Raw genomic sequence first — 20,536 nt, forward strand, 5'->3', positions numbered from 1 at the left:
TCTCACAATTGTGAGTTTATATTACGCAATTCTGAGAAAAAAGTCAGAATTGTTAGTGTATGTCTCGCAATTCTAACTTTATAACTGAAGTTGATGTCTCACAATTCTAAAAAAAAAAGAGTCAGCATTGTGATATAAAAAGTTGCAATATCTTTTTTTTTTTTTATTCAGTGGTGGAAATGGGCTTATGTAGTTACTTGCCAAAATGCCCTGTTTATAGAAAGCTAGAAAAATACTGTACATGTGTGGTATACAATACATGCATTCGTTCTCTAATTGACAAGCCATTGAAAAAAAAGCCAAAGTTTGTTGTTTGTATTTTTTATTTTTTTTTAAACTGAAGTTGTGCTTCAGCTATGGTCTGCTACTGTTATGTCTTCAGTATAAAGATGCTCTTGAGTAATTGTCAGTTTGCCACAGCAACTACCTAGTGTCTTTGTTGACCAACGGTAAGAATTTACTTTGGTATTTTAGGACAACCGTATTTAAACCGTGTTTTTGATGTATAATCTCTCCCAGGGCCAAACATTTACATGAGACTCTCTATGTCTTCAGCCTTTAACACTGAAAATCCTGCTTTATATTGGGTGAACTTTTGCTGCATGGTACTGAATATTAAAATACCCGCAAGTCTCGATGTGATGTCCTGCTTTTTCGCAGTTACCAAGCTCCGAGTATAACTCTCTACTAGTGCATTACTAAAACTTTTGCAACTGGAAATATCATTTTTTGATGAAGTGGTTTTGTATTTTTTTTTTTCTTTATGTACAAAAAAACATTGTTATAGTGCTAAAGAGACAACTTGATAATGCAACCCAGTGGAACTGAAACGCATATCTGACAAAAAAAGTTTAAAATACTCTACAGTATGCGCATTTAATGAATGTGAACTGTCTCGGTGGTTCATATCTATACAAAGGCAGCTAATTTCTATTTTTTCAATGTATGATAATTCAGATGTTGCACATACATTTGACTGCAAAGTTCAGACGTTAATCCAATTTTTTTGCAACTAGACGTAACTATACTCACCAAATATGCAAACCTAGCTTTCAGGAACATAGCTCTGCAGCTTTGTGGTTTGGTTTATCTGACCCTTTAAAACAAAAGGAAAATATGTTCCTATTACTACATGTTTTCTATGAAATATAGAAAACAAACAAACAAAAAAGAAAGAATATAAAACATTGTGGGCTTTGTAAGTGTGCTACTTATTTAAAACAAAATGTTATCAAGCTTAAATTCCATTGTCCTTACTGTATTTTTCTGTGTGGAAGCTTAAGTCTTTGTACCTTTGCATTAATATTTGTTTATTGAATTGAATAAAAATGTTTAAAAAGCATATTTGTTTGTATGATTTTTCTCTGTGCTCCAAAACATTCAGATAGAGAAAGTAGGTATGCACGTATAACTATTTTATAATTATAGACTCCAAAAATAGTGTAGTAACATTGGAAAGAATTGTAATGTGATTTCTTTAACCATAAGGTAAGCCTATGGGTGAGACTTCTGGTTCATTATCCACCATAGGGAAATGACGAGAAGAATAACAATGTGCAGTAAACGGTAAAATTGTTTGCACTGTTTGTTTCAGTTCATAACTAGGATAATACATTAAAATACCATGGTAACAATTAATAAAATGTACACATGGCTGCGCCCACTCTTACTGGAAAAAATGTGGATAGAAATTTGATTTATAAAAAGAGAAGTAAATATATTTTCTAACTATCAGTGCTATTTTAAGTACCGTAGGATACAAAAATAAAAATCTTTTATACAGTTAATTAATATTATTAGGTTAAGTTCCATGTACATAAATAAAAATGGTCTTACTATTAAAAATGGCAAGCTATTAGAAAATTGATATTCCTAAATTCACTATCATTTTCACTAATGATATCACAATTTTTTTTTATATATAAAGAAGTCACTTCAACTCACCAAGCCTGCATTTGCTTGGTCCAAAGTACAGCAAAAACAGTAATATTGTGAAATATTTTTTACTGTTTAAAATAACTGCTTTCTATTTGAATAGATTTTAAAATGTAATTAATTCCTGTGATCAAAGATACATTTTCAGCATCATTACTCCAGTCTTCAGTGTCACATGATCCTTCAGAAATCATTCTAATATGCTGATTAAGAAACATTTATTATTATTTTCAATATTTAAAACAGTTAAGTATTTTTTTTTCAGGAGGTGAATAGAAAGATCCAAAGATCAGCATTTATCTGAAAAAAAAAAAAAGATAAATGCTGTTCTTTTGAACTTTCTATTCATCAAAGAAACCTGTTTTCAACACAATAATGTTTTTGAGCAGCACATCAGAATATTAGAATGATTTCTGAAGGATCATGTGGCCCTGAAGACTGGAGTAATGGTGCTAAAAATCAGCTTTGAAACCACAGAAATAAATTACATTTGAAAATATATTCAAATAGAAAGCAGTTATTTTAAATAGTAAAAATAGTTAAGAATTTGACTATTTTTGCCATACTTTGGATCAAATAAATTCAGGCTTGGTAAGCAAAAGAGACTTCTTTAAATTAAAAAAAAATTACTCTTACTGTTCAAAAACGTTTGACTGGCAGTGTACTGTATGTTGCTAGATAGTGAAGTGACTTCCTCTTCCTCTTTTGATTTATTTATATATTTTTGATATCTAGAACCTCGAATGTTATCTACAATCTTTATACATCGTTGTTTATATCATGTGCATATATTTAATCTATAAAACGTTTGTTATTTCAGCACACTCGTTAAAAACCAGCAATTACCGAGTTTGTTGTCCTATTCTAATAACCGTCTGCGTTCTGCATCATTGTTTGTCTGAATTGATTTGAACCTGCGTGATGGCGTCACGCGGCGTCGCGCTCTCCCATAATGCAGCGGGCCGGAGGTTTTGATCCAGTGGAGTTCATGAGATCGGTGAGAGCGCTCGACGCAATGAGGCGGAGAGACACGACAACCGTCGAACCTTCATCTCCCAACTGAACACACACATACACCATTTCTCAAGCCAACAATCACATCAGAAACATGTGGTTCCGCCACTTCTCAATCCTCCCGAGAGGTCTGTGAGTTCCTGCAATCCACTAAGCCCTTGAATCCGGAGGATTTTTCCCCCGTCGGCCGATTCGCACCGAGCAGGCAATGACAACGGCCTCCGCAACCCCGCAGCAGATGAGAGACCGGCTGCTGCAGGCCATCGATAGCCACAGCAATGTGAGTAACCCACTCACTCTCCTGCAGACCAGAGCTCACTTTCCCCGACACGACACAGTTAGAAACGCCTTTCGAGCCGCCAAACGCCGTATCGAGCGTCTAAATGTATGGCAGAGCAGATGTGGAGCTCCCATTAGCAGTGCGCTAACTGACGGGAGCCACATTTACCCTGCGCTGCGCTTACCATACGCTAACAGAACAACCGGGCGGACGCAGGAGAACCCTGCGTTTAAACATAAACATGCATTGAGAGCTATCATAAAAGCGGCCACCTCGATTTAAGCTGCATGTTGCGATCAGACACATGACATGTTATGGGAAGCCTGTTGTCCGCTAGCTGTTTCATGTCAAGCTATCAGCTATTGAGCTTTGGGTCAGATTTAAAGTATTCTCTGCTCGTTTCTCGCTTTTGTAAGTTTAACAATATCCCTAAAGCCGCCAGTGAACATTGTCTGTTGTTTCCTGCTTGTACACGACATATCTTGGCTAATAGGAGCTCGTTATATGTGGTTAGCTGACACTGTGGCATTAGCAAAGCGCTAGCAGATGAATTCATGCTGAGAGCAGTGAGTTAGCTTGATTCTGTATCACCAAGAGAGATTAAACCTCAGCTGATGCCTTCAGACAGTCGTGGATTTGTGGTCTTGGCTGTCCTGGGTGTTTCTGAACGTGGTTGAACTGACCCGAGCACACAGCTGGTAGCTGTTCCGGCTACGTTGCTGTGCTAACTGGGGATGCAGACCTAACTAACGTTAGAGCTAACCTGCTGGCTGACTGGAAAATGTGACAGCCACATTGAATGTTTTACTAGGCTAACAACTCGCCATGAAAATGAGGAGCATGAGGGGAACAATCAGCGTAGAGGGTTTAGGAAATAAACGTCACAGTAAATATTCCCAATTTTAAGTCTTTCTGGAGATTTTATGGTGAGTAAACTGGACGGGTTTTATTTTTAATTAATTTCATACACACTTAACTATTTATGTATTCTTCTTGAAGTTTGTCTATTCATACATTCTTTATTACATTATTCACTAGTCTCTTGGGATTAAATTGGCAGGTTAAGGTCAGGAGGATCAGAATGCTGCCCTGGAGTAAATAGTGTAAACCTGTTGTCTATTGAGTAAAGAGTAGTGTTTGTGAACAGTTTCTGCTTCCACAGATTTAAAAGTTGTTCAGACTTTTTCACACTCACTGTGAATGAGAGGTGTGATGTCTATGACAAAACTTATTGTAACTGATAAACTACAGTTTATCACCTTTGTTTTAAAATCCTATGTCTGACACAAAAGAATGTGGAAACATAATTTTGGTTGTGTGCCAAGTCTCAGTGCAGTTTTTAATTGTATTTCCTTATATTAGACACTGAACAACTTCATGTGATATTCTTTATAGCTAAAGGCTGGACTACACTGTGCTTCTTTACAAAATTGGTACAAATTTTAAAACCTTAAATATATACACTTGCTGACTTTTTTATTTTTTATTTTTTATTTTTGATGACTAGCTTACACCTTCTTTTAAAAGTGACCCATATCCAGTATCTGGTTTTACTCTAAACAGTTGGCGAAATAACCCAGGGTTACTGACAACTGACAGGTTGCCAGGTCTGCGAAACAAAACCAGCCCAATTGCATTTCTTCGCAGTCCTTCCCATTAGGCAGAATTCCTCTGTCAAAATAACGGGGAGCGATCACCTCAGCTTGCAGACTAATGCTGCCTTCATGTGCTATCGTAATTATGGTAAATACCAAAATCCGACATCGAAATTGCACATGAACACCCACTCACGTTGTAATTTCCACTGGAAAGCTCGAAAATTTTTATGATACCCGAGTTGCCGAGATGGGATAAACTTTGACCTTTCAACATGGCGGACAGTAATGAAACCATAATGAATGGTAAACATTGCGTGATGTTAAAAGTAAAAAAACTTATATAGGCTATAAAATATATATATACTATATATAGGCTTATATAAAAATGTATATATAGGCTAGCTAAAATAACCATTAGTAAGTATTGTCTTTAAAACAACTCTACTATTCATGATCAATAAGATACAGCCTATAATTTACCGTTTGCGTTTTGATGCATCCTGTAGCAGATGCATTAGGGAGTTTATAACCGTTTTAAAACTTTTACCTAAGTAGCATGTGAGGACAAATTCCGAGTTCGCCATGTTTCTCTTCACTACGACAACAAAAGCACCTGAATACGACACACTGGTAATTTCCACTTCACAAGTGGAAAGCATCATCTTTCCCATATCACATGAAGGCAGCATTAAACACAACCCGCGGCAACAGTGTAAAAGTAGCCCAATTCTGCAAGTAAACCACGGACTTGGCAACACTACATACTGACCCGGAAAATCCTTCACCTGGGTTGACCTTATTCGCCAACGTTGTTTTTTGGGGTTTTTTTTTTCAATTATGTATGACTCGCATTGATGGGAATATCTGATCTGACCACTTTTATGGCAGGTGCAAAAGCACGTATCCGATTCATATCAGATTTTGTATGAATGAGACGTGAAGCCGATCTGAGAATATCAGAATTCATGTGCTTTTTTTCCTGCTTACATGTTCCTCGGTCATATTTGGTCTGTGCCACGTGAGTGGAAAAATTATAATTAGGTCACTTAAACCATATAACATACAGTAAATGCGGCCTAAACGACTTGAGGGACGTTTCAAAACTCATGCAGAAACGTGTACCTCTTTGCTAGGAGATGCTCTGACAAAATTTCTGAAATGTTTCTGATATTTACTGGACATTTTTCAAATTTTTGCAACCGTAATCAAATTTAACTGATCATGGGTCAAGACAAAAGTAAGGAGAGATGACCAACAAATCATGCTGGAGGATTTACTTGTAAGATATGCTCCGTGTAGGACAGAGTGCGTGTGGTCGCGAAAGTGAACAGACGCTCATTCAAAATAGATTTAAATACTCTGTATAGGGTAGCTGCTCCCTGATGCACGAAAATTATATTAAATATTGGAATGATTGCGAGAACAGGCGATAATGGCCCGAAATTCAGCAGGAGTGGCATCAAGAATACAGTCCCGTCCCGTGTAGGGCTTTAGTGCAAAAAGGCACATAATGAATGGCGACTGTAGAAAGCAAAAGCCACGGTGCCAATCCACAATTTGGGCAATTTAGAAATCCCGACCGGACGCATTTTTAGGTCTAAAAAGAGAACATGTCCGGGGAAAAGAGGACTTATGGTCACCCTAACTTAGTTTTGTAACATGAGCCCACACTTTTGAAAGTTTTACCCTTGCTGCCATGACTGATTGTCTGCACGCAAACACACACATCACACTTGCACATGGATATCACATGCACGTCTAGCAAACGTCACATCATTAAGTGAAGGAAAATGACAAGCAGCAGCTTGTAATTCGTCATTAACATTGAAGTATAGATAAAGATAAAGCAACACAAGTATCGATTGTCCTATCTGTAGTCCAGTATTGTCCCACTTACGCACCTGTCCAAAAAAATACCAGTTCTTGGTACCCATCTCTACTGACTGACTTTGGGCAACTAGCATTGACTCCTCCAGACAGTAAATGCAAGTGAAAGATGTGCAGTGTATTTCAGTTTTTAGTTTGAACACCTCCTGCTTTAGAATAGGATTCCAACATTTTTCTCTACCCGTTATCTTGGACAGTGTTTTATAGTTTGTGTCATATCAGGCTTGTGTGTTAAACTGTCTGTCTTCCTGAACAGATCTGTAACATGGTTGCAGTTCTTGATGTTATCACCAATTTGGAGAAGTACCCTATCACCAAAGAAGCACTTGAGGTTGGTAAAGTTGTGCACTAATCATCAGTAATATGATATCAATCTGACCAAATACTCTTTACGGGTCCAAAAGTACCTCTATATTTTATGCGTGAATATTATCTTTTTAAGCTAAGCTTTTAAAAGCTCATTGTTTTCAAACTTACAATGTCACACACAATATTTAAACAATTAAGAAAAGATAAATCACTAATTGGCTTCCTCAGATTTTGATTTGGAGAAAAAGTTAAGAATGATTTTTCAGTAGTGATACCACACCATGAGGATACAGTTAAAGTCAAAAGTTTACATACAAATTGTAGAATCTGCAAAATGTTAATTATTTTACCAAAATAAGAGGGATCAAACAAAATGCATGTTTTTTTTTAAAATTATTTATTTAGTACTGACCTGGAAAAGATATTCACATATAGTCAAGATGTTTACATATAGTCCATTTTTTAGTGATAGTTGTTCATGAGTCCCTTGTTTGTCCTGAACAGTTGATCTGCCCACTGTTCTTCAGAAAAATCCTTTAGGTCCTACAAATTGTTTGGATTTTCTGAAAATGACTGATTTTGAGATCCATATTTTCACACTGAGGACAACTGAGGGACTCATAAGCAACTATTAGAGAACATTCAAATGCTCACTGATGCTTCAGAAGAAAATACGATGAATAATGTGCCAGGGTGTAAACTTTTGAATAGAATGAATATGTGTACATCTTTTTTATTTTGTCTAAATATCATATTTTTTTCATTTAGTACTGCCCTTCAGAAGCTACAGAGGATGGTTACATGTTTTCCAGAAGACAAAATAAGTGTTTACCCTGATCTTCAAATTCTAAACATTTTCACCCCCTGGTCTTAATGCATTGTGTTTCCTTCTGAAGCATCAGTGAGCGTTTGAACCTTCTGTAATAGTTGCATATGAGTCCCTCAGTTGTCCTCAGTGTGTAAAGATGGATATCAAAATCATACAGTCATTGTTGGAAAGGGTTCAAATACACAAAAATGCTTAAAATCCAAAATATTTGTGGAAAATAAAACTAAGGGACTTAGTTTTATATAAGGGACTCATGAACAACTATCACTAAACAAAAAAAAAATCAATTCAGGTAACAACACCATATTAAGAATCAAGTGTATGTAAACTTTTGAACCACGTCATTTTCAAATTCAACTAATATTTTCTCTTAAGGATTGTATGTAAATGTCTTTTATGTGAAATATTTTATTCAGGTCAGTAATAAAAAAAACATGCATTTTGTATTATCTCTCTTTGGTAAAATTAACATTTTGCAGATTCTTCATGTAAACTTTTGACTTCAACTGCATATTAGCACTGTTTGTTGTTTGCTTTTGGGATCTAAGTATTTTGACCCTAAACTTTTGCTTGATGTCAGATTTAACAACTAGTTATATTGTCTATCATTACTCTACCGCATGGTATTAGTTTGACTGACAAAATACTTTTTGTGAAGACATTTTCTTTGATGTTTTCTTTTTAATGCAGGAAACCCGCTTGGGAAAGCTGATTAATGATGTGAGAAAGAAAACAAAGGATGAGGACCTTGCCAAACGTGCCAAGAAACTCCTGCGGAACTGGCAGAAGCTGATTGAGCCCGGCCAAAGTGACACTCCGGCGAGAGGCGCGCCAAATGTCCCGGGTTCTGCCAATGGCGGTGCTCACCCGTGCCGGACAGACACTCCTCCGGCGGTCCCCCCTCCCAGCAAGGTTGCTCCAGAGCTCAAAACCAGGAATGACATCCATAACACATACTCCCCAAAGGCAGAGAAATCCAGCAGCCGAAAGCGGCGGGGGGAGCAAAGGGATAGTCCGCACCTGCCGGCCAAAATAACAAAGACATCCCTTTACGAGCCAATGTTTTCCTCTTCCCCGCAATCAAATGGAATCAGGGGGAGCCCCGAGCCACTCCCGGATAAAGACGACGATGTACCGTCTGACAGAATCCGCGTGGAGCACCTTGAGAACGACAGGCACAACAAAATCCCTGTCAATGCTGTGAAGCCTCATCCGAGCTCTCCGGGGCTTACTAAACTACCTAGCACTTCCTCCTTACTCAAAACATCAGTGTTACAGCAGCATGCGAGAATGGATGGAGGTGGGCAGCATCAGCCCAAAAGCCCTCGGTACTCCTCGAGTCCGCGCAGCGTAACGCACGAGACCATGGCCAAGAGGTCTTCAACATATGCACCAAAAGGGACTCTCTCGAGCCCGGCTCAGAATTCAGCCCAAGTGCCCTCTCCTTTGCCCATGCTGCAGCCTTTAACGTCGCCGGCCCAGCTGTGCATCAGCGACGGTCCGTCGTCTGTGGGGCTGGAAGGCTCGATGCACTTGCACAGGTCGACGGATAGACTCTCCCAGCCCCCACACAGCACTGCAATGCCGGAGACGCTCTCCGGCTCCCCGCTCGCCACACACAGCTTAGAGGCCGCGGAGACCAAGGGTGAGCGGGATGGAGCGACCTCCAACTTGGAAGGCAAAAAGCGCAAGAAATACAGACCCAGAGACTACACGGTAAACCTTCAGGGGCAGTCCTCAGAGGACAGGACCAAACCCGTGCGTTTAAAAGAGCGTAGGTTGACTTTCGACCCGGTGACCGGACAGATTAAACCCCTCACTCCGAAAGAATCCCACCATGAGCCTGAGTGCCAAGTCCCGCCGGTTGCAGAGCCTTCGGTGCGGACTGAGATGCCGCCGCAAAAGACGCCTACGTCGGTTCCCAACCCCTTTCAACAGACGAACTGGAAAGAGCTCTCCAGAAATGAAATCATTCAATCGTACCTTAACCTTCAGAGCAATGTTCTCACATCGTCTGGAGCACAGACCCACGGGGCGCACTTTTTCATGACTGAATATTTAAAGCGCGAGGAGCACGACGTCAAAGAGTCCAGAAAAATGCACGTTTTAGTACCGAGCAGCTCCACGACAGAACTCCCCGGGGTTTCTCGGGACGTAACGAATGAGGACCTTCTCAGAATACACAACGAGCACTGGCCAGGAGTGAACGGTTGTTATGACACCAAGGGAGCCTGGTTTGATTGGACAGAGTGCATAGGGTTGGATCCTCACGGTGATGAGAGTAAATTGAACATCCTGCCATACGTTTGCCTAGACTGAGAGAACAGGGCTTGGAAAAGTTGTCAATGTTCCCACTGTGAGTCGAAGGAGATGGAAGTGACTCTCCTTGCCACTCTGTACTAGGTTCATCTTACAGGTGTAAAGAACGAACCGACGGCGGTTGTTCCACAAGACGGAGCTGAAGTGACGTCCTGTTTGTAATGTGCTGCTACCAACAAGAATTTGCAAACAAGGGTTGTATATAATGGCTCGCAGGGATTAAACTGGGCCAGTTCTTGCACAACATGTGAATAGGAGGGTCTGAGCAAGCATTGAGCAGTACAGATATGTTTAAAAAAGCAAGTCGAGAACATTTTTTGGCAGTTACAAAAAGCTTTATGTGACAAAGAATAAATTATAAAAGTTTCTTATCATGTATGCATCTATTTATTTGACCATTTTTGTTTTCCATATCTTTTTTTTTTTTCTTCCTCCTAGCAGAAGGTTATCCACTAAGATGTGCAGATATGTTTGAGGCTTTTCTGTTCGCATCACACATTTGTCCCCTTATTTGTGATGTACATGAGGCATATATAAATACATTGTTTTCCCACAGCGGCTCTCACGTACGTGTGCTAATTGCTAAGTAGATCCCGACATTCCATTCTGTCATTTCTCGCTTGACATTTCCTTCTCGATTTATTTAATATACGTGATTTTCTTATGAGACAAAAGCAATCTATTTTTAGATGTGTTAAATAAAACAATATTTTAAACAAATCTGTTTGCCTAGATAATTGTAAAAAGAAAAATATGGATAAAGAGAAAGTATTGATGTGCTAGAAGCAAACGCAGTGGACGGCCATAGAGGGTGCTACTTTTCATCTTCATACTGCGAGGACAGGAAAGCAGGAAAATGTTAATATGCTGGAAATATACTTGTTACCATTCCTTTAGATATCGTTTGCCTTACTGAAACCATTCAACAATGACTTTCTTATTTGAAGAGCCTTAGTGAATGTATGGCATTTAGACTTTTGTTTAGGTGGTACAGAAGGAAACACCTCTTGGTCTTTTTTTTTTTTTTTTTCTCTCAAATGGACGCATTGTGCTATAAATGTGTCAATAAATATGCGCGTTATCCTGCTTGTCTGTACATAGTTCTTGCAATCCATGTAAAACCTTTCTTAAGTCTTCATTTTTTTTTTTTAGTGTGAATGTAATGAATTTGGGAGAAAACGGAGCATTTGGAATGAAAGACCCAATCGTTTGTGTTGCTGTTCCGCTGGTATCTATAGACCTAGATTTATAGGTTGTGGTCCTATTATTCATTCAGTGTTTTCAGTTTGACATATTATTGATTGTTTTTCTGTTTTTTTTTTTTTCTCCATTCAATATTTTTTTTAAATGCCTTGCCATTGTTTTGAAGACAAACGTCTTGTGAAGGGGGTGAAACCAATTTGCTGCCGACTTGCAAACACTGTGTGCTCTGCTACCTTCGTCCTTACCAATGTGCCTTTGATGTAAAAAGTTTGGAAAGGCTTCTGCTAGCTTCACTTGGTTTCAAAAGTACAGCATATGTTTTCTTCAAAACCATGTCAGATATTCCAGGGATATGCATTGTTTTTGAAGCAAAGGTCATCTAAGAGCTCAACACTTGGTTAGGGTATTGCAAATATAATTTGCAATTTAAAACTAGAGGAGAGACTTCTTTGATCATTTTTGATCAGTATATTTGTTCAGTGTTTAACATCACTCATTTGTTCGAAAAAAATAAAATGATAAACTCTTTGCATCATGGTACCCTTTCTTCCATCAAGGTTATTTGTCCCAAACATACTTGATTGACATGCTCATAAGAGAAAAAGATGATTTAATGTTTCTTTTCCTTTTCAGGAAAATTTGTAGTGCTAAATGAATCAATAGTAGACAACAAAATGTGTTGTTACCTATGTAATGTGCTATTTGAGTGTAATTTCTGTGGTCTATTTGCTTGCTTGATGTGTCATGGAAACTCCCTTTAACTGAAGCTAACCAACAGTGGTTGCTGTATACACGTACTTGACTTAGTCTTTAAGGGATAGGGGAAATTCTTTCATTTATTCACCCTGATGTTGTTTCAAACCTGTACAATTTACTTTTCTTCTGCTACATCCAACAGAATTTTTTGAAGAATGTTTCGGCTTATTTTATGCTAGCTTTATGGACCAATTGGAGAAGACCTCACAGTTATGTCTCTTAAAGCTGTGCATGCATTGTGGTGACAGAAAAACACTGGTAAAAAGTGGAGAGAAATGGGTAAAAGAAAGAAAAAAAATTGTGTCTTTTGGATGTCAGAATCGGAATGCAAATCATTTTTATAGAATACTGTCGTCAAAGACGCTGTTTGAAGCAAACGCAGACATTTTAAATAGATATGGATGAAACCTGCTATGATTACTCTACTTTTAAAGCATAAATTTGATTTAAACAATATGTCTACATAATATTCACATATGCAGTTCATAGGAGACATATTGTATTACAGTTATGAAAAACCTATATTTAAACCTATAACATTTTACATAAAATGCACCTATTTTATCTCACAATTCTTGCAGATGCAAGTTTATATCTCCTAGTTTGGACTTTATAACCCAGTTTAACTCAACAATTGCCATAAGTTTGGGATATAAACTTATGATTCTGAGCTGAAGGGAAAAAAAGAATTTCAAGTTGATTTTTTTTTTAATCATAATAGTGAGAATGGAGTCAGGATTTTGAAATCTAAACTTAAATGTATCTTTTATTCTTTTATTATTCTTTTATTCCATGGCTTCCATAGACTGCTACTTTAAAACACATTTTCTGCCACTAGATAAGCTTTGCCCACAAAAAAAAAAAACTTCATCATTGTTTGCAATTTGTCTGTTTAGCTTAAGTCAATGTGGTTCAAAACAACACTGGACCTTATTTAGCAGCCATTCACACAGAACAAGTTTCTGCATTTTGCAGCGTCTCACGCTTGACTTTACATTGTAAAAATGCATTGTTTGAATGTCCCCTTACACACCAAATTTTTTACCAAAGACTATAATTGTCATTCTAATTATTTGAGAATGAGGAATTTTGCATAACAACTTTAACAATAATGTGGATGAAATGGAAATCCATTTTAGAACAATCAGAATGGACTTTTTAAGAAGTTGAGCATTTAAAATGGCAGATGAGATTAACTGCAGCTTGCTTATAACAAACATAAATGTTATCAAACCTCGGAATGCACGTCAATATAATCTTGTTATAGTTATCTATCTTTGTGTGAACAGGCCTTGAGTCACCATTTAAAAGAATAGTTCACCCAAAAATAAATGTACTCACTCTCGGGCCATTTAATAATTTTCACGACTCCAGTGCATCAGTTAACATTGTGAAGCAAAAAGATACATTTTTGACTTATGTCCTTCAATCAAAATATTACTTTCTGCAGTGAAAAAGTTATCTCATCTGAATAAGGAGAGAAATATGCACAGATCACGGCACCCATTCACTGCAGAGTCTTATCCACTGGTGAACAAGTGATGTAATGCTAAATTTGAATGGCCTGGGGACAGTGTTAAGAAAAGTTACTTGCAGTGCGCTGTGTAAACTTGATGTTACTGTAGTTCTAGACTAAATGTGAACATGCATTAATTCATTTCACTCGCAAGAAAACAGATTCAGTATTCATCAAAATGAATTAAAACAGTGAAATGCGAACTGAACTCAGAATATGACATGATGTGAATGTACTTTTCCTTCATGAGGTGTATTCATTATACTTTCGGTGTGAAAGGGCTTTTACATTTGCTAAAAATAAAACTTTTTATATTAAAAACAAACAAGCAAGCCCTGGCCAGATTTAAAAAGTACCATGAAAGTAACGCAAAAGTAACATATCACATTACTTTCCATAAGAAGTACCTAAGTAACGTATTCAGTTACTTTTTAGGGTGTAACACAATATTGTAATGCATTTTAAAAGTAACTTTCTCCAAAACTGTCTAGATCTACAGTAACATCAAGTTTACACAGTGCACACAACACTTTTGTAAACTGATTTCTCTCAACATTGGGACAGGAGTCCACCAATACATGGGAAAACAAAGTAACTAGCGTTACTTACTGAAAAAGTAACTCAGATTATTTATTGTAAATTAAAAAGTAGTGCGTTACTTTTCTAGTTACTTAAAAAAAGTAATCCGATTACGTAACTCATGTTACTAATACTTTACCCCCAACACTGCCCAGGGATGAGTTTTGCGAATTTTCGGCAAATATTAATTTATGGGTGAATTATTCCTTTCCAGAGTCTAATAACAACATGAGGGATAGTAAACGATGGAAATGTCTTATTTGGAACGAACTGTTTCTTTAATAAGCTGTCGTCAACTGTTTTAGAAAATGCTTATCTAATTAATTTTTTTTTAACTTTAAGAGAAATTTATTACATTTAATATTCGCCACTGGAGTGTCCCTCAGTAACTGTTCAAAAAATATGTAAACAATTACACGTATGACTTTTCCATTACTAGCATGATATCCTATCTTGCATTGCTTCCTCAGCATTTCACAGAAATATTTTATGAATGCGAGTGACATCATTCAGTAGCCTGCCTTATTCCCAGAGGTGACTCATTCCTCAGCTACCGCGAGTCTGGAATACCAGGATGGACACAGGGATACTCCCATTGTAAAGGAATTTGGTACTTTAGTGCCATATAAGGAGTTTTTGATATCAATCAGGGCCAAGAAGGAAAGAAAGAGGTGGAGTCTGGATAAAACGCCCGTTCTCATTGGTGGCCAAGTATCCGAAGGGAAGTGCTGGATCTACGTACGCTAAAATAGTAAAGCAGACAAAACTATCAAACTTTACCTAACTCTTTCTCTTTCAGTTCCCGACAGTCTGTTTTAAAGCTTTGGCTGCTCTTGCTCGCTGACACAATGTCTTCGCAATTCAACAGAGGTCCAGCATACGGGTTTTCAGCGGAAGTGAAAAGCAAGGTACGTGGAATAATTAACTTTTAACTAGTTTAAAACATTAGCTAAAACATTGTCATATTGTAGCTCATATGTAATAGAATTGCTGATGAACCGAAAGTGTATGAACAAATGTTTCCTAAACTTCCTGGAGTGTTAACACACGTGTTACGATACAACGTTAAATATCAATCGTGCTTCATGTAATGCATATTGCATTATATTATTTGCTGGCAACTAGCTGTCAAGTTAAAGTTAAGTAAAGCGCAAAAGACGTCGCGGAAACAGCAAAGAAAGTTCTAAGAAACTCTTGGGGCGTTGCCTCTGGTCCTCAAACATGTCATTGTAATCTGGCCTGAAAAACACACAGCTTGTGCTCACAATAAAGCTGCTGCTGGTTCACATTCCTCTTTCTGATTAGGTGTTGATGTGATTTCAGCACACTAGTATCAGTTAGCAGTCCTGAAGTTAACTAGACACAGATCTTTGGTGGTAGATAAGCCTTTTGTGTTATGTTTGACTATATATTAAGCCAAGGCATACATATTATCTCACTCACCTACATGCCTTTTCTTTACATACAGAAGAAATGAAAATGTAGAGATTGTGTTTTAATTTAAACAATGAGCATAGAGCTGTATTGTAGTCTGATTATCAATCAATGTCATATTTTTTCCCCACTAGATTGCACAGAAATATGATCCCCAGAGGGAGGAAGAGTTACGGATTTGGATTGAAAACATTACTGGGCGCTCCATTGGAGATGACTTTCAGAAAGGGTTAAAGAATGGTGTCATACTCTGCGAGTAAGTTTGTGTTTCAGTGCTCTTCAAAGGTAATTTCACAACATACATACCTTTGCGTAACCTTGAGGTCTTGATGTTTCCTTAAAGGCTTGTAAACAAACTTCAGCCAGGGTCTGTGAAAAAGATCAACCAGTCGTCGCAAAACTGGCATCAGGTGACCTGACCTTTTTCACTTCTCTGAAATGTTTATTCTTAAATGTTTTAGTAAATCTAAAGTCACTGTTCTCTTTTTCTGAGAATGTAGTTGTCTGTTGTGTTCACTTAAACTGCTGATAAGATTGTCTCTTGTTGGTTGAAGGTTATGTTTTGTCTGTTTTATTCTGTTGTAGCTGGAGAACCTGACCAACTTTATTAAAGCGATCACCACCTACGGACTCAAACCTCACGATATTTTCGAAGCCAATGATTTGTTTGAGAATGGAAATATGACACAGGTTCAGACCACCCTCCTGGCTCTTGCTGGCATGGTAAGTCTCTAATGATATAATTTCGCAGGAGAGCAGCCTAACTTTGATATTTCAGTCTGTAATTATAGATTCTCTCTGTGTTTACAGGCTAAAACCAAGGGCATCCATTCAAGTGTAGACATTGGAGTGAAGTATGCTGAGAGACAGGAGAGGGCGTTTGATGAGGAGAAAATGAAAGCTGGCCAATGTGTCATTGGATTACAGGTATTAGTAAACTTTGTGTGACTGAGTTTCTGTTATTTTAAACAATCTGAAAATGAGTCACAATTATTCACGATTTGCAATACAGAACTTATTTGGCTCAGTCTGGAAAGTACCATGACATGTATTTGCATGTTCTTTAATAGATGGGAACAAATAAATGTGCAAGTCAAGCTGGAATGAATGCCTATGGCACCAGAAGACACTTGTATGATCCCAAATCACACATTCTGCCACCAATGGACCATTCAACAATCAGTCTGCAGATGGGCACCAACAAAGGTGCTAGCCAAGTAAGTACCTGTGTCTCGTGATATTGCCTTATTACTGACTCATTCTGATCAATGAAAGCCCATTTATGCCACTGAACAAAAATTTAAAAAGGGTTATTGAAACTTTTCATTTCACGGTCTTTACTTTTTTCAGAATTCCTAATATAAACTCGCAATTCTGACTTTTTTCTCAGAATTGCGTGATATAAATTCGCAATCGCAAGTTAAGTCAGAATTGCGAGATAAAAATGTGCAATTCTGAGAAATAAAGTCAGAATTGAAAGATATAAACTCGCAACTGTGACTTATTTCTCACAATTGTGAGTTTATATCTTGCAATTCTGACTTTTTTCTCACAATTGTGAGATATAAATCATAATTGCAAGTTATAAAATCTAATTTTGAGAGGGAAAAAAATATTTCACAATACTATTTCACAATTCTTACTTAATTGCTCTCAATTGCATGTTATAAAGTCAGAATAGCGAGGTATAAACTTGCAATTCTGAGAAAGTCACAATTGTGAGTTTGTATCTCGCAATTCTCACTTTATTTCTCAGAATTGCAACTTTATTTCTCAGAATTGTGTGATATAAACTTCAGTTGCAAGTTATAAAGTCAGAATTGCACATTTGTCTCGCAATTCTGACTTTATAACTTGCAATTCTGACTTTGTCAAATTGTGAGATAAACTTACAATTGGAAGTTTTAAAGCCCAATTTTGAGTTTTATCTTGCAATTCTGACTTCATTTCTCAAAATTGCAGAATTGCATGATATAAACTTACAATTGTGAGTTATAAGTCAGAATTGTGAGATAAAAATGCACAATTCTCACTTTTCTCGCAATATCTTAAGTCACAAGTCAAAATATAATAAGTCACAATTGTGAGTTCATATCTTTCAATTCTGACATTATTTCTCAAAATTGCAACTTTATTTCTCAGAATTACATGATATAAACTCGCAGTTGCAAGTTATAAAGTCAGAATTGCGAGATTAAACTGAACAATTCTGACTTTTCTCTCACAATTCTCGAATTTTGAGGTATAAACTCACAATTGCAAGTTTTAAAGCCCAATTTTGAGTTTATATTTTGCAATCCTGACTTCATTTCTCGGAATTACAAGTTTATATCTCACAACTCTAACTTCATTTCTCAAAATTGCATAATTGCATGATATAAACTCACAATTGTGAGTTCATATCTTTCAATTCTGACTTTATTTCTCAGAATTACATGATATAAACTCGCAGTTGCAAGTTATAAAGTCAGAATTGCGAGATTAAACTGAACAATTCTGACTTTTCTCTCACAATTCTCAAATTTTGAGGTATAAACTCACAATTGCAAGTTATAAAGTCCAATTTTGAGTTTTTATCTTGCAATTCTGACTTCATTTCTCAAAATTGCAGAATTGCATGATATAAACTTACAATTGTGAGTTAAAAGTCAGAATTGTGAGATAAAAATGTGTCATAATTGCAAGTTATAAAGTCCATTATTGAGAAGGAAAAAATATTTTTTTCAATTCTGACTTAATTTCTTGCAATTGCGTGTTATAAAGTCAAATTCAAAGAAAAAAGTCAATTGTCAGATATAAACTTGCAATTCTGAGAAAAGTCACAGTTCTTCAAGACTTAATTTCTCAAAATTGCAAATGAATATCTCACAATTCTGACATAATTATTCACAGTTGCGTTTTATAAAGTCAGAATTGCAAGATATAAACTCAATTCTGAGTGAAAAAGTCAGAATTGTGAGTTTATATCTTGCAATTCCTACTTTTTTTTCCCCAGAATCGCAAATTTGTATCTCACAGTTCAGGTTAATGATTTGAAAATATCAATAAACACTATAATAGTATATGAATACTATTAAATAACTCTCTGTTAAATCTGATTATAGGCTGGTATGACAGCTCCAGGGACCCGCCGTGCCATCTACGACCAGAAATTAGGCACTGATAAGTGTGACAACTCCACAATGTCTCTACAAATGGGCTACACTCAAGGCGCCAACCAGAGCGGGCAGAATTTCGGGCTCGGCCGTCAGATCTATGATGCCAAATACTGCCCCAAAGGTGCACCCGGCGCAAGTGGAGAAGCTGACGGTGGCTACGTGGATTACCAAGACGAGGGATACCAGGGTTATCAGGATGACGGTCAAGATTACTGAATCAACCAATCGCAGACTAGAAGTCTGAATAAGAAGCTAAGGGGAAGCTGATACTTCCTTGCAAACAAAAGACCCGAAACATTCCAGTACACCACCGTAAGCGTGCCATCTGTCAGATAGTGACGAAAGTGACCAATATGAAACATATCACTTATGTTTTAACTTCATTTTATACACATTATGTTTTGTTCATTTGAAGCTAGAGCCCTACAAAACATATCAGTTAATGTTAAGTGTATTGATACTTCTTGTATTTTAAATGGTTCATGTGACAGTCATTTAATTGCACAACCACTATAATAATATTTAGTATTTGCTTAGTTTTTCTGTCTAGTTTTTATTTTATTTTTTATTCACTGAAAATGCTGATCTCTACTTTGACGTTAAATGCAATTATGACGGGGGTTATGCTAAAGTTATTCACATAATCCCAAATAATGATTAGTATTTTAGTTTTAATCAAGCTGTTGTGAAGACATTTGATATTAAGTATGTAAAAGAAAGAGTGTTACGTGAGCCTGATTCATTATATATTTGAATATAGAACATGCTCAGGGGTGTAAAGTCACTTTTTCTTGTCAGTTGAGCATGTGAAGGTGAATCTTTGCTGTTACAGTTAAAGTTAAAGAGGGTTTAAATAAGGTGAACCTTATTTTACTGCAGTTACGTGGTCCATTGTGTTAATTTAAGAGCTTTTTTTCCCCGGTAATATTTTGTTATTGTGTTTTTAGGCTCGAGAGTGAGAGCACATTCTTGACATGCACAAAAAGGAAGGGTTTATCTATAATTTCAGCAGCATTTTTGCATCATTTCTGCTTTTTTGACGTTCTAAATAGTATACTTCCTCACTTGATTAGAGGAGATGAATGTGGTGTATGTTTTATAATACACTTTCTCACGTGCAATCTGAAATGTGTTAAAGAGTTCATTTTTGCATTAGTGTTTCATATTCTCATCAAATATTTTACTGTTCGGAGAGCCAGAACAACTGGAACTTGTCTTGTTTTCTTTGGATTGTAGTATTGTGAAAGGAAATTGAAGTATAACATTGTGAGTGAACATTCCAAATTAGGAACTGGAGTCACTGCTTTTTTTCCACAGTATTTGTTCTCATTCCAAATGACCCTTTGTACTAGACATTGGAAATTTTAGGTCTGCTCAGATAAATTGCATAAATAAATGGATATGTCTGTGTATGCTTTACACTTGTGTTTTTTACTTTTCTTATGGAATATGATGGTTAGATTGATGTAGTAAAGACTGGGTTCATAATAAAAGATGACGAACAACAGTTACTTTTGTCATGATTGATTTCATTTTCAGTCTGTTGCACTCCTAAAACTTTAAGTATAAAAACAAAGCAAGCGTGTTATTTTTCAGTCTTGTGCAAGAGGAAAATACCTTGTTTCCCAATGGAATTGCTGGGTCTATAATCAATATTCCAGTCAGTCAATCAAGGTTCAAGCAGTGTTGAGTCAGTTGAGCGGTTATATACAAGTACAT

At 36.9% G+C, this 20,536-nt stretch overlaps 2 protein-coding genes across 2 annotated transcripts; both read left to right on the forward strand.

Annotated features, from left to right (window-relative positions):
- The first annotated feature begins 2,937 nt into the window (after positions 1-2,937).
- On the forward strand, positions 2,938-10,542 carry LOC141344322 (mediator of RNA polymerase II transcription subunit 26-like). The gene is made up of 3 exons (XM_073849181.1): positions 2,938-3,229; positions 6,971-7,045; positions 8,543-10,542. Exons 1-3 carry the CDS (start codon positions 3,158-3,160, stop codon positions 10,169-10,171), a joined length of 1,776 nt encoding a protein of 591 aa, XP_073705282.1. The 5' UTR covers positions 2,938-3,157; the 3' UTR covers positions 10,172-10,542.
- A 4,382-nt stretch (positions 10,543-14,924) lies between these two features.
- Positions 14,925-20,324, forward strand: LOC141343947 (calponin-2-like). The gene is made up of 7 exons (XM_073848647.1): positions 14,925-15,133; positions 15,794-15,915; positions 16,003-16,069; positions 16,245-16,382; positions 16,470-16,586; positions 16,730-16,876; positions 18,764-20,324. Exons 1-7 carry the CDS (start codon positions 15,074-15,076, stop codon positions 19,031-19,033), a joined length of 921 nt encoding a protein of 306 aa, XP_073704748.1. The 5' UTR covers positions 14,925-15,073; the 3' UTR covers positions 19,034-20,324.
- The last annotated feature ends 212 nt before the right edge of the window (positions 20,325-20,536 follow it).

Source organism: Garra rufa, chromosome 10 (genome assembly GCF_049309525.1).
Source record: "Garra rufa chromosome 10, GarRuf1.0, whole genome shotgun sequence".
Classification (NCBI taxonomy): domain Eukaryota; kingdom Metazoa; phylum Chordata; class Actinopteri; order Cypriniformes; family Cyprinidae; genus Garra; species Garra rufa.

What these genes read in the sequence shown, in the direction of transcription:
- LOC141343947 (XM_073848647.1), top strand. Translation starts at nt 15,074, where the DNA reads ATGTCTTCGCAATTCAACAGAGGTCCAGCATACGGGTTTTCAGCGGAA. An exon ending in CGTCGCAAAACTGGCATCAG is followed by an intron (nt 16,070 to 16,244) that starts GTGACCTGACCT and finishes ATTCTGTTGTAG; the next exon opens with CTGGAGAACCTGACCAACTT. An exon ending in TCCTGGCTCTTGCTGGCATG is followed by an intron (nt 16,383 to 16,469) that starts GTAAGTCTCTAA and finishes CTGTGTTTACAG; the next exon opens with GCTAAAACCAAGGGCATCCA.
- LOC141344322 (XM_073849181.1), top strand. Translation starts at nt 3,158, where the DNA reads ATGACAACGGCCTCCGCAACCCCGCAGCAGATGAGAGACCGGCTGCTG. An exon ending in CCATCGATAGCCACAGCAAT is followed by an intron (nt 3,230 to 6,970) that starts GTGAGTAACCCA and finishes CTTCCTGAACAG; the next exon opens with ATCTGTAACATGGTTGCAGT. An exon ending in TCACCAAAGAAGCACTTGAG is followed by an intron (nt 7,046 to 8,542) that starts GTTGGTAAAGTT and finishes TTTTTAATGCAG; the next exon opens with GAAACCCGCTTGGGAAAGCT.